This window comes from Telmatherina bonti (assembly GCF_933228915.1).
Source record: "Telmatherina bonti genome assembly, chromosome: 13".
NCBI classification, from domain to species: Eukaryota; Metazoa; Chordata; class Actinopteri; order Atheriniformes; family Telmatherinidae; genus Telmatherina; species Telmatherina bonti.
In genome coordinates this window covers 11,557,089-11,569,889 of record NC_136611.1, presented here as the reverse complement: position 1 = coordinate 11,569,889, position 12,801 = coordinate 11,557,089, and the positions used below count along the sequence as shown (strand labels likewise).

General features: G+C 36.7%; 1 protein-coding gene across 1 annotated transcript in view; it reads left to right on the top strand.

Annotated features, from left to right (window-relative positions):
* aacs (acetoacetyl-CoA synthetase) overlaps positions 1–12,801 on the top strand; it is a gene marked incomplete at both ends in the record, with an annotated part of 48,229 nt that overhangs the window by 2,960 nt on the left and 32,468 nt on the right. The window contains 5 exons of the mRNA XM_079250721.1: positions 19–132; positions 5,659–5,756; positions 7,049–7,163; positions 8,250–8,331; positions 8,449–8,602. Coding sequence (XP_079106847.1) covers positions 19–132; positions 5,659–5,756; positions 7,049–7,163; positions 8,250–8,331; positions 8,449–8,602 — 563 coding nt within the window. The remainder of the gene's footprint in view (positions 1–18; positions 133–5,658; positions 5,757–7,048; positions 7,164–8,249; positions 8,332–8,448; positions 8,603–12,801) is intronic.

Genomic DNA, 12,801 nt, shown 5'->3' with positions numbered 1-12,801 from the left:
GCTTCTTTTGTCTACCAGGGGAGGCAAACGAGGAGATTGTGAAGGTAACGTTTGGGGAGCTGAGGCGTGATGTGGCATTGTTCGCTGCAGCCATGAGGAAGATGGGCATCCAGACTGGAGATAGAGTCGTAGGTGAGTCTCAGATTTCTTTTTGTCACATACAAACTGGCGAGTGTGTAGTTTGCTTTACACACACAGTAACTTTCCAGTCAAATTCTGAAAAGATTGTTTGGATCCATCTGTGTTTCTCTCTTTCACATCTTCTCTGATGCTCTCGCTCTTAATTGTAACCTGTTGCGGCAGGAGTGTGGGTCTTTTGCCACAGCTCTTCGTCTGTGTGTGTGTGTGTGTGTGTGTGTGTGTGTGTGTGTGTGTGTGTGTGTGTGTGTGTGTGTGTGTGTGTGTGTGTGTGTGTGTGTGTGTGTTGTCATTAGTCAGAGGTTTAGGCACAAGTTGCAGCTCTTTCTGAATGGCGACATTTATTTACTCAAAGTTCATATTTGTATAAGGAGGAATGCCTGGAGGTGCATGTTTTCCTTTATTGGTCTAATTTTACGAGCATTCATACAGATCCACACATTCACTTATCAGACCACTTTGCATTACCAGTGAAGCAGTAAATGATGTTGGAGGCTATGTCTGCGTGACCTGCAGGGTTGCAAACCACGTGATCGTTCTTGTCTGGGTCAGTGTTTCTTAATCCTGGTCCTCGGGGCCCAGTGCCCTGCACATGTTCTAGGTAACCCTACTTTAACACACCTGATTCAAATCAATGGCTCATTATCAGGTTTTCATTGAACTTGGCAAGCAGTTAAGTTCATCTGCATCAGGCGTGCTGGAGTTGGTAGGAACTAAAAAATGCAGGGCAGTGGTCCTTGAGGACCAGGATGAAGAAACACTGGTCTAGGTGGTTAGAGGGTGGGCTTCACTGCAGCCCAGTGGTCACAGTATGGACCTTGGCCTGCCGTGATCTGGGTGTTTACTGTAGTGGTGGTCTCTGTGGAGTGGACATGGATGGAATGACTGGGGTCTGAACAGACCCCATGATATCGTTTCCTCAAAGCACACATTTGTATCCAAGTACTGCAACATTTCAGGCCGTGTAATTGTAATGGATTGATGTTATATAAACTGACAGTGTAATTTGTACCAGTTACTGTCCCACACCAAGTTAACTGTCGCATTTCTTTGTGATTATTGCAAACCCAGGACACCCAGTTAGTGGTTTTGCAATGGAATATCTACATGAAGAAGTATCCTGAGGTCAATATAAGTATAATTTGTATTTTAAGACATGAATTGAGCGCTACGGACACTTTGCTGCCTTTGTGACTTTCGGTTCTCAGCTGGTTCACAATGAGTCATTGTGCAGAACTTCATTAGCTGTTGGGTCCATTTCATTTGGGTCAGGTGTGTTGAAGAAGGGATACATTGAAAACCTACCCGCGTGGGACCGAGTTGAATAACCCTGGTGCAGTCTGGATACTCATCTAAAGTCAGTGTGTCATCGCAATGTTATTAATTTCAGAAGAAAACAGTTTCCTGTGATCCCTCAGTAATCTGTTAGAATGTCCCGGTTTTTGAGCCACAGCACTTCAATAATTTATCAGAATTGTGTGTTGCTTTTTAACCCATAGATAGACCCATAGCAGACCCATAGATCAATCTGTGGGTATGAATGAAGTAACTTCAACCTGGACCAAACTCATATTTGCACAAATTTTTCTGCTTCTTGTTCTTCCTGCTTTTATATTAAATCATCGCTTCTTTTTTAGCTCATAACAATCAAGTAAGTTCGTAAATAACCAGAGTTTGTAGCAGCAAGTGTGTCTGCGTGGTCAGAGGAGGGTCGGTTGTTGGGTGTTGCAGTGGGGAAATGCATTAGCTGAACGACTTAAGCTCCGTGAGAGTTTCATTACGGAGATGGGAAGCAGTGATGGGAGGCAGGGGAGAGCTAAAGAAACAAGGACAGAGAGCAGCTACTTTATGCGTCCTTCCTCCTTTTCCATTACTTTCCTCGCATATCTGAGCACCAATCTGTGTGTGCGTGTTTGAATGAATGTTGAGGATAGAGATGTCCTTGTCCCCACTCGGAAGCTAAAATGTCTTGTCAATGTCTGTAATCCGGGAGATATATAAGCACTTAGCTGATGAAGCCACCCATGTTTCATAGCAGAACGTGACACACACACACACACACACACACACACACACACACACACACACACACACACACACAAATGCCAATTTGAGAAATAGACCTTGGAGAAATACAGCATGGGAGGTGAATGTCCCAAATATGAACCCGTAGACTGGTACAGTCTACAGGTGGGAAAATTTAATAAAAAAATCAAACAAGGATTTTTTGCTTCATAATTTTAAAATAATTTTTTTTTTGTTTGTTTAAAAAAAATCTTTTTTTTTTTTTTTCTCAAAATAAATAAAAATAATCCATTTTTTAAATTTTTTGTCATTTTGATTTTTTTATTGATCTTTTTACTTGTCTTCTTGGGCATCATAGCAGCAGAATGATGGTCTGGCTACTGTGTTGTTTTTTCCAAATTGAAATTAAGAAAAACAACTAGCAAAAAAAGTTTTCTACATTTTTTTTTTTTGTTTTGTTTTTAGTCTACAAAAATCAGCAATATTGAAGAATTGTGAGAATAGCAATTTAAATCGAATCGGCACCCAAAAATATCTGAATCAAATCAATTCAGGACAAAAGAATATAATCACAGCCCTAGTACAGTCACAGATTTTTTTATTTTTACTTTCATTGCTCTTCTCATTAATATTGTCAGTGTTGTCCTTTGCATCGTTTAAAAAGTCGACATCCTGTTGTTTATCAAGTAGGGATCTTCTTATTTTCATTAGAGTGCACACAGTTTAACCTCAGCCTTTTGCTGTTGACAACAACATAATCATTGATTCAGTTTCAGTATCTGGAAACCGCTTCACTGCAGACAGTAACTTTCCATGGTGGTACTTTAATAGAAGTCATACAGGAAGGTTTCACTTGACTCAGATTCTCCCAGCTGATGTAAGACCCATGCTTTACAAGTCACATTTTTGTTCATCCAATTACTGCCTCAACTCACAGGGCTAAAGTCTCAAGTCCTAACAGGGAAAATCCAAATGCTTTTTGCAATCTGTTCTTTTTTTTAAAATTTATTTTTCATCCACTCTTACTTTGCACCTCCTCATTTAGATGCAAAACACATTCAGTCAGTGTACGTGCTGTTTCAAAACACTGATATCATAAGTTACAAAAGTCTACATGACTTCCGAGCTGGGGCGGTGTTTCTGTGACGTGTAAGGAGTGTTGCAACAACATAGCAAGAAGGTGATCCATCACAATACCCAAAGAAGCAGTCAAACAAGTTGTTGCAGTAAGATTATGATTCATGATGCAATTTTTTTTCCTGGTCCGGTGTAAAGAGGGTAATTTATGAGATGAGTTTGTACAGCCAGTGTAGCAGGGTGGTGATCTGTCAGTGGAAGCTGTCATCCAGCCTGAATGAGCTTCCTGGTTACAGCAGCAGTCAGCATAACAACCAGACAAGGCTGATTAGGCGTGATTCATAGGAGGTGATGGCTCATCGACATTTGACCAGGCAGCTTGCTTGGTTGGAACTACTGGTCATGTTATTGTTTTATGAAGTCAGATAAGATGCACGTTATCAGGGATACAACACTGTGTTTAAAGGTAGCATGAGAAGTCATGTATTTTCCTTGAGCATATTATATATTTTTTGATAATAATGACATAAAACAAGAAAAAAATATAAATAATCAGTCTTTCATACAAATATAAGTAAAATAAAATCATGTCAATCAATAGGAAAATTTAAACAAATGATAAAAGATGAGATAATTAAAAGTTATGAGGCAAATAAGGTTATTTTTTTAAAGCAATGTATGTTGAATTCTATGATTTATTGCGTGTATTAGGAATGTTTACTGTTTAAGTTTCATTGTAATGGAATTTAATGTGTATTACTGTATTTTTCATTCTGTAAAATTTTATGGTGTCATTGATAAGGGAGTTTTGGACTAGATAAGTGCCCAACTTCTTCCGAAACCCTTTTTCGAACTTAAGAAACTTATTTTATTTGTTGTTTGTTGTAAACAACAAATAAGTCTATTTTCAAAGTCCTTTTTTTTTTTTTTTTAGTTCAAAATAAATGAATTTAAAAAAAAAAAAAAAAGTAGTTTTTTCATTCAGTTTCAGATTGTGTCTACACAGAAACAAGTAAGAACATTCCTCTTGGGTTTGGTTTCTGTATTGATCAGGGAAAATGTTACAATCCTGACACAGAAACCACAGATCTTAGATTTGTAGGATTGATATATTTTCACTTTAATTCCTCCTCTTACTGTTTCATTTTACCTTCTCCTTTTCTATTCCCGAGATTGCTCTTTATTGTTTCTTTTTCAGGACTCTCTCTGTGTTATGATGGTGCAGGTGTAAGATACTCTGCAGTTGGTACAGAAGCTTATCGATCTAAAATCTGACACAAGCTTGGCCAATTTCTAACTTCTGCTGGTCTTCACCTCTGCTGGAATAGATTTTTCCTGACATGCAAACTGAAATCAATTTTGTCCAGATGCATTTTATAAGGAATTGGAGGTTAACACAGTATTCCCTTGTGTGAACATTGTGTTGTCACATCAAGGAAAAATGCACATTTCAAACTAAGGTACACCTTTGTTTCAGAAAATGATCTTGTCACAATGTCTGGTTTTTAACTGATTTAGAAAAATCCATTGTACTTGATAAATTTAAAAACATCTTTTTCAACTTGGAGGTCACAGTTTAGTCCCAGAATGAGGAGATGTTGGATTTCCACTGCATCCTTCTTGATATTTCATTGCATTTGAATTTCTTCTTCTGATGATAAGCCTTATTTTCCAGTCTAACAGGATAGACAGGATACATGGGATAAACTGTGGTGTTGGCAGGAATGCGTTTGTCATATTTTCAAAGGTGCAGCCTACTAAAAGCTGGTGCTCATCCCACAAACGGTCTTACCTTAAAGACAATGTAGCAGGTTAGAACCCCCTTAAATTTGTTTGGAGAAAAATATTATTGTAACTGCTGTGAAATTAAAAAAAAAACACACTTATAAATACACTATTTGGGCTTTCGGAGTATTTTCAGTAAAAATTTTACTACTGCATCTAAAACTGTAAGACAGGAAGTGATATAGAAAAAGGGAGCCGAAAAAAGAGCCCCTGCTGTGAAAAGCGTCCAATTGCAAGAAGCGCAGTTGCAGCATCTCGCCTGTAGATGGCGTGTATTAACTCTATATCTTTTTATATACAGTCCATGTTCTATATAGCCCTGCGATGGACTGACGAGCTGTCCAGGGTGTACCCTGCCTTTTACCCAAAGACTGCTGGGATAGGCTCCAACTTCCCCACGACCTTGAATTGGACTAAGCGGTTAGGAAAATGAATGAATTAATGAATGAATGAATGTTCTGTATATTGAAAACTAATAAAGACCCTTTTAAGTGGTTTAAAATTTGTCAATAAACACTGTTACAACAAAGAAAGAAACACATTTTCTTTTTGTGCTTTGTTGATTGAATAAAAAAAGGAAAAATGATTTTCTTTTTTAACCCTTTCTTTTCTTCCTCTCCCTTCTCGCTTCAGGCTACCTTCCTAATGGTATCCATGCAGTGGAGGCCATGCTAGCAGCAGCCAGCATAGGAGCCATTTGGAGCTCCACGTCTGTTGATTTTGGAGTCAATGTGAGGACTGCTTTGTATATTATATTTGTCTTTCAAATATGTGTTTTATATGTAGTTTAGCTTCATTCCTGCTGATGGAGTGTATAGATTAGCATTCTGCATCTCAGAAGCTGTTTAGGACCCTGGATTGTCTGATGCAGGCCTGAACTAATAGTCACACTCAATTAAACAAACACAGGCGTGATTGCACTGTTTCAGAGGATCATTAAAAAAAAAATATAAACACTGTGAATACCAAATACGTGGACAAAGATCACTTGGCAAGGTTAGTCTCGGTCTACTTCAGAATGAGCTTTGCTGACCAAAGACATCCGTGTATAAAGTACTCGTTTCAGATTGAATTTGTTATTCATTACATTTTGTGTCTAAACCCTCATTTTCTTGCACAATATCTTCATTTCTGAGCACCATGAAACCTCCTAGAGGCCATTTTGGTGTTATATTGACTCATTTTAAAAGTTTTATGTGACATCTCTGCTGATAAAAGCACCACAGAAATCTAAAAACCACCTTCATCCTAACAAATGGCATTGTTTCTGAAGTTTGTATGTTCTTTCAACAAAATGCACATTAGAATGGCTGTGCAATCAGGGTGACACCTTACTTTTGGATTGAGGATGAAAAACCTTGAATAATGTGATGGACAGGCGACCTGTGTACCCTGCCGCTTGCCTGATGATTGCTGAGATAGACTCCTGCTTCCCCACAAACCGAAATTGGACTGAGCGGTATAGAAAATGAATGAATGCTAGTATGAACAGCAAATTAAAACGGGAAGAAAGCAGGCCAAAGCTTGTCATCTTTTTGTTAAGACTCCCTGCCATGAAAACAGACTATGAGGTGTTTGCTTGTAGATTCTAACTTTTCTGTCAGTAATAAACTTTGTGTACCTATGTCATAGTAAGGTTTTTTTTTTTTGTACTGAATGACAGACAAATGACTTCATCCTTGACCAGCTTCTGTCTTACTGGTCACTTCCCATAAAGTCAGTAATGTGATGTGCTACTGTCCCCTGTGGCTGGCCAGAAAACGACAGTTATTATCTCATATAAAATTACTGATATCATTTTAATAATGGCATGCTGTGTAACTGTTTTCCACGCTGTCCAAGAAAGCAACAGAACATTGTTCTATTGATTTAAGTCAAACTTATGTGCTCAGGTTATCAAATGTGTTTTAAAAAAATATATTTATATTCTTTTTTTTTTTTTTTTTACACTACTTAATGGTAAAAAATCCAAACAAGCCTTAATTACAGGTAAATACTTTTTTGTTTTGTTTTGTTTTCTCAGGGTGTCCTCGACAGATTTTCTCAAATCCAGCCCAAACTGATCTTTTCTGTTGCTGCAGTGGTTTACAACGGCAAAACACACGACCACATGGAAAAGCTGATCAGCGTGGTAAAAGGTTGGACACTGCCTTTAAATATTTGGGTTTAACTTTAATTTTTTAAAAATTGATTGTTTAACCACACTTTATCATTTTACATGACAAATACATTTTTATTCGGGGTGGGAAATCAAATCGAAAAAAATCAAATTTTGGATTTTTTTACTTCACAATTTTAAAATCGATTTTTTTTTTTTTTTTGATAAATACAAATAATCCATTATTAAACTTTTTTTTTTTTTCATTTTTATAGTTTTTATTGATCTTCTTGTCTTGTTGGGCATTATAGCAGCACAATAATGGTCTGGCTACTGTGATGTTTTTATCCTAATTGAAATGAAGAAAAATAACTAGCAAAAAGTTTTGTACATTTTTTAAAAATATTTTTAGTCTACAAAAATCTGCTACATTGAAAAATCATGAGAATTGCAATTTAAATTGAATCGGCACCCAAATAATTTGAATCGGGACAAAAGCATATCTTCACAGCTATAATTTTTATTTTTACTTCATCTGGTTTAGCTAGACAATATGTACAACATATATATATATTTATATATATATGTGTGTGTATATATATATATATATATATATATATATATATATATATATATATAATACATTTGTATGCATTGTATTGTGTTTCTTTTATTTCCTAAAGTTGGCTGTTACGACCATAATTACTGTCTTAATGTGCCAACATAAGTTTAAAATGCTTTATTGTGTGTATATGGTGGTTCACACTTGAAAGTTTCCTTTTCCTTCTGACATAGAGAAAAAAAAATATAGTGCAAGACCAATAAATTAAACTCAGATAAACTGCAGTTTGAGTGTTGAGTGAAAAACGTAATGCTTAGCAGATGAAGGAATAATGTTCACTGAGATGTATAACATGACAGGAATAGCCACAGAATTTGCAGAAATGATGTCTCCCTAATGAAATTTATTACTGGCAACTTTAGTTAAAAACAAAAATACATCGCTTTGTTATCAGAATAACACTTACTGAATCTGGGGAATCCTTTTGGCCTCTTTTTGACTGACAAAGGACAGTGTGTGAAGAGAACACAAAAGCAACAGTCCCCATCTTTCTCTTCCTCGCAGGCCTGCCTGACCTGGAGAAAGTAGTTGTAATTCCCTACGCTCGCACCAAACACGAGACCGACCTCTCCAAGATTCCCAACAGGTATGTGTGTATGCTTCAGGTTACTCTGAAATTATATTTTTATCAGTGAAAGAAAGCGAGATATATATTCTCTCCACAAAAAGTGTAGCTGATTTCCTCTCTTTTTATTCCCCGCAGTGTTTTCATTGAAGATTTCTTGGCGTCTGGACGCGGTGAGGGCGATCCATTCCCTCAGCTGGAGTTTGAGCAGCTTCCATTTAGTCATCCTCTCTTCATCATGTATTCCTCTGGTACCACAGGAGCTCCTAAATGTATGGTCCACTCTGCTGGGGTAAGAAACACCGCAGTATAAATGATTCCCAAACTTAGAAACCATCAGTCACTTCGTTTGGGATTTTCTTCTGTTGAAAAGACAGAATCTCCAACACACTGTTTGGACTTTTTGTATAATAAAACCAAAACTGTAGAATCTCATCATGCAATCATAGAAAAGCTTCTTGGTTGTCATGCGTTTTTATGTCTTTGCCAGTTCAGCATATTACATAATAGCTGGGTTTTGTCACTGATGTTTTGTTTGTGGCTTATAAGGACAAGACACAGCTGTGTCCCATACATAAATAGTCACCCACGAGTCACATCTGTGGCAGCGATCCCTTGGGCCAACACAAACGTCCAGTCTGATTCACTGATTCAAAGAGATGAGATTAATTCAGGAAAAAAAATAAAGATGATACTTTCTGAAAGGCCAATGGGTTTTTATTTCAATAATGAAAAGAAGAAAATAAGAAAGACAAGTCAAAATTTCTTTTATTTCAACTTTAATCACATGTTCTTCCTTGCAAGCGGGTTTGTTTTCGCACACGAGACTATAGATGGTTGTTGCTAGATGCTAAGATTACATGATATATCCTATATGTCTGTTCCTCTGAAGCAAAGTTATAAACCTTGGCAAGTCTTTATACCTGTTTTTAATCCATAAATTTATTAGTTGTAGTTTTGCTGATAAGTTTAATATGTGGATGTTTGGCACTCTTAGTCTGCATTTCTTTGCAGTTTTATATCTCAGTCAGACTCGTAATGGTGACTTCAGGACCACCGGTGCTTCTCAGCACAAGATCTTTCCATATATTCTGTTTTTTCTCTGCCTCTGAAACCACTCTCCATGTCTGATCTACTATTCCACGTAGCCGTCTGCAAACACTGATGCAACTAAATATGGCCGACCATTTATCTGAAATGACTCACTGTCATCATCATTATGGTTTGAGGCATAATTTATTATCTCATGTAATTGCTGAGTTTCCCAAAGGTCGACTTCAGCCTGCAAACAAAACGCTGTGCGTAAACGGATGCGATCATAGTGCCAGTGATTATGTCATCCAGCAAGATGGGGACAGTGCAATTAGTAAAATCGTTGTGCCTGGTAGCCAATTTCTGTGTTTACCTTTGATTCTGTAGCAATCTGAGGCTGAGTGGCAAAAATAAGCTCTTTATTGTAAAGTCCTTGTGAAATCCAATTTCATTTGAAGGGCTTTTATCTAATATGGTTTGTAAAATACACTTTTTTTTTCTTCTGCCTATAAAAAAAAAAAAAATTAGTAGTTTTGGATCTACTTTATTATTATTATTATTATTTATTTTTTTATTTTTTTATTTTACAGTTTAGTTGAACTGACCAATAGGAGCAGAGCAGGCCTTCGGGAAATTTTCAAATATAAAGAGGCAGTTGTCATGGTGCAACTATTTTATGTAGTGTAATGACATATTGCCTTTTTTCTCTTTAGTTCATATCTTTATTAACAATTTAACAATTACATAAAGATCCCTACATGTTCCTTTTAATGATGGTGCAGACATATTTCAGCACATTGTAATTGGAGCAGTCAGGAGGGAGAAGTAGGCCTGTGTATAGATTAGGCTTAAATAACTACTTCCGTGGGAGAAGTAGGATGTTATCTCCAGTGATGAGGTTGATGATGGCTTAAATAGAGCACCCTCAGCCAGGAGAGGCAGGTTGAAGAGCTATTCAGGTGGTGTAGGTGGCCTAGTTTTAGTTTGAGTTTGAAGCTGTTTGCAAATGCTTTGTCCAGTTATCTTGGCTTTTACAGATGGCCACAGTAGTTTTGTGGATACTTTAAACATTTCTAAGACTTTTTGGCTCAAGAGCTGAGGCCAAGATCTTATTGAAAATCACAGATGAGGAAAAGGTTCTTAACACAAGGTTAGTTTAGAGGCTGAGCTTTTGTGCACTGACGTGAAAATGATTTTTTAGTTTTGCATCATGGATGTTGTCAAAATAAACCAGTGTGTTTGTTTTACTTTCCACTAGATGGCAGCAGATCCCCATCAGCAGATGCCGCTAATTTTACTCACTCTGAGTGTATGAATGACATTTTCCTGCTAGACTCCATATCAGCAGGAGTCGGAGAGTCAGAGGAATGTGTGATTTCAGAAAGTGTACTCCACTAAGAAAACCTGAGGTTTTTTTCTTTCAAACACAAGCAGTCATGCTTTCATTTATTGATTTATTTTTACCTAAATCAGTTTTCTTTCTCTCTTTTCAGACACCTAATTAGTCATTTCCTCTTTTCTTTTTTGTCTTTGCTTCTCTGCACCCTCGTATCTTTCTAATTGTCCTTTCTTCTATTTTTTTTTGCAATTTTTGCTGTGAATTCTCCTTTTAGCATTCATCATTCTTCACATCATTCTTAAGTTCTTCCTCCTCCAGCTATCCTTTTAAAAAATGTGTCACCTTTTTCCTGTCTACCATCTTTTTCTTTTGTGCTCGCTTCCTCTTACCGTGCTGTTGATAATTGGAGAGTAATACGCTGCTGAAAACATTTTGGTATTGTGACGACGGCAGTCCTCCCTGCTTCAGCCAATTAGCCCTGGTACCGTTGTGCGTTCTGCTTTGTTACGGCTGTGTTAACACGCTGTCAGTAGCAAGATGGCATGCACCGAAGGACGGGTTATGGCAGCTGAGTCCTGCCAAAGCTAGAAGGCACATGCACGCATGTACACACACAACACAGGTGGAACACCTGATCTGTGAAGTACACATAAGCTCAGAGCTAAAAACACACTCTACAGCTGATAAACTCCTCCAGCAATAATGACCTACCCAACTGTGATGGGTCAGAGGCTTTGGAAGAATTTGCACTTACTACAAATTGCCCCATTTCATAGAAAGAATCGGTGTTTGTGAAAACTTTGGGCATGAACGTTTTCTCTGCAGCTATTTTAAGAGCATAATGAATTAACATCACACACAGAATGAGCTGTATGTTTTAACCTGAATTACAAGGCCTGCTGCCTTTTTCTCCCTGATACGTTATCCTTTCCATGTCTGTGTAAATAGTTGAACTATTACTGAGAGAGCTCATGAAATAACGGGGTTCTTAGAAATTTATTTGTTGAACATATGATGAAAGGAAGAAACGAGATTGCTTACCATTTTAATGTTAAACAATCAGGTAAATTTATCTTTAAAAATATGGATATATTTAATAGCTAAAAAGGATTTATCTGAGGAAATAAAGTTGCTTCGGTGGTTATCTCATGACCTTAACTTTATTCTAAATAAATTAGATTCATATTGCAAAAAATGGGCTGACAATGGCCTTTCATCTGACTGTACTGGTTTCCACAAGGGGAACTGTGAGGTTTTGTGACATTAAGGATATTTGCTAGAAAATAGTGTTTTTTTTTTTTAAAAGACCCCTTTAGATTCAATTATGTATTAATGATACCAAATCTGCAGGTAATAAAATATTTGAAAATAATTAGTTCAGTACATATAATGTGGATGCTGGGCTTAAAGTGATCTTGTGTTTTTAAAAGGGTCTACAAGGAATTAAACTAGGAAGTACTACATATAATAAATAAAACAAAAATAGGGAAAGGAAGTGAACAGCTAAATATCTGAAGAACTTTGGTGAAAGATTTTCTCATATCTATGGAAAATATCGTGTTCATATTCATGGATGATGTTTGGCTAGACGTGCCTTGTTAGGTATTTCTTTAAATCTGTCCGGATATCCCACCTTACTGAACCATCAGGCTGTTGGAGAAACTGTTTCAATCTGTCCTGGACTTGTCCAAAAATATGATGGTTTTGGCCAAGAAATATATGTTGTATTATTGGCAATATTTGGAAAGAAAAACTCATTTGACTTAGAGCGAACCTCTTTTTGGTTTGGTGAAATCAGAGATGATAAAATTTAGTATTTTCTGGGCAAAAGTCAAAAAAGTGTCTCAAACCAGCCAGACCATCTACTGAAAACTGATGTTATTTATATTTTTAGAATGTAAAAAGTTCCTTTTCTCTGGTAGACTATAAATCCATAAATTTCATGAAATTTGGGAGAAATGGAAGAGATATTTTAAGTAGCCTACAGTACATATGAAAGTGTGTATTAACAGGCTTATGAGTGTGTGAGTGTGTGTGTGTGTGTATATATCATATATATATATATAGTGTGTGTGTGTGTGTATATATCATATATATATATATATATATATATATATATA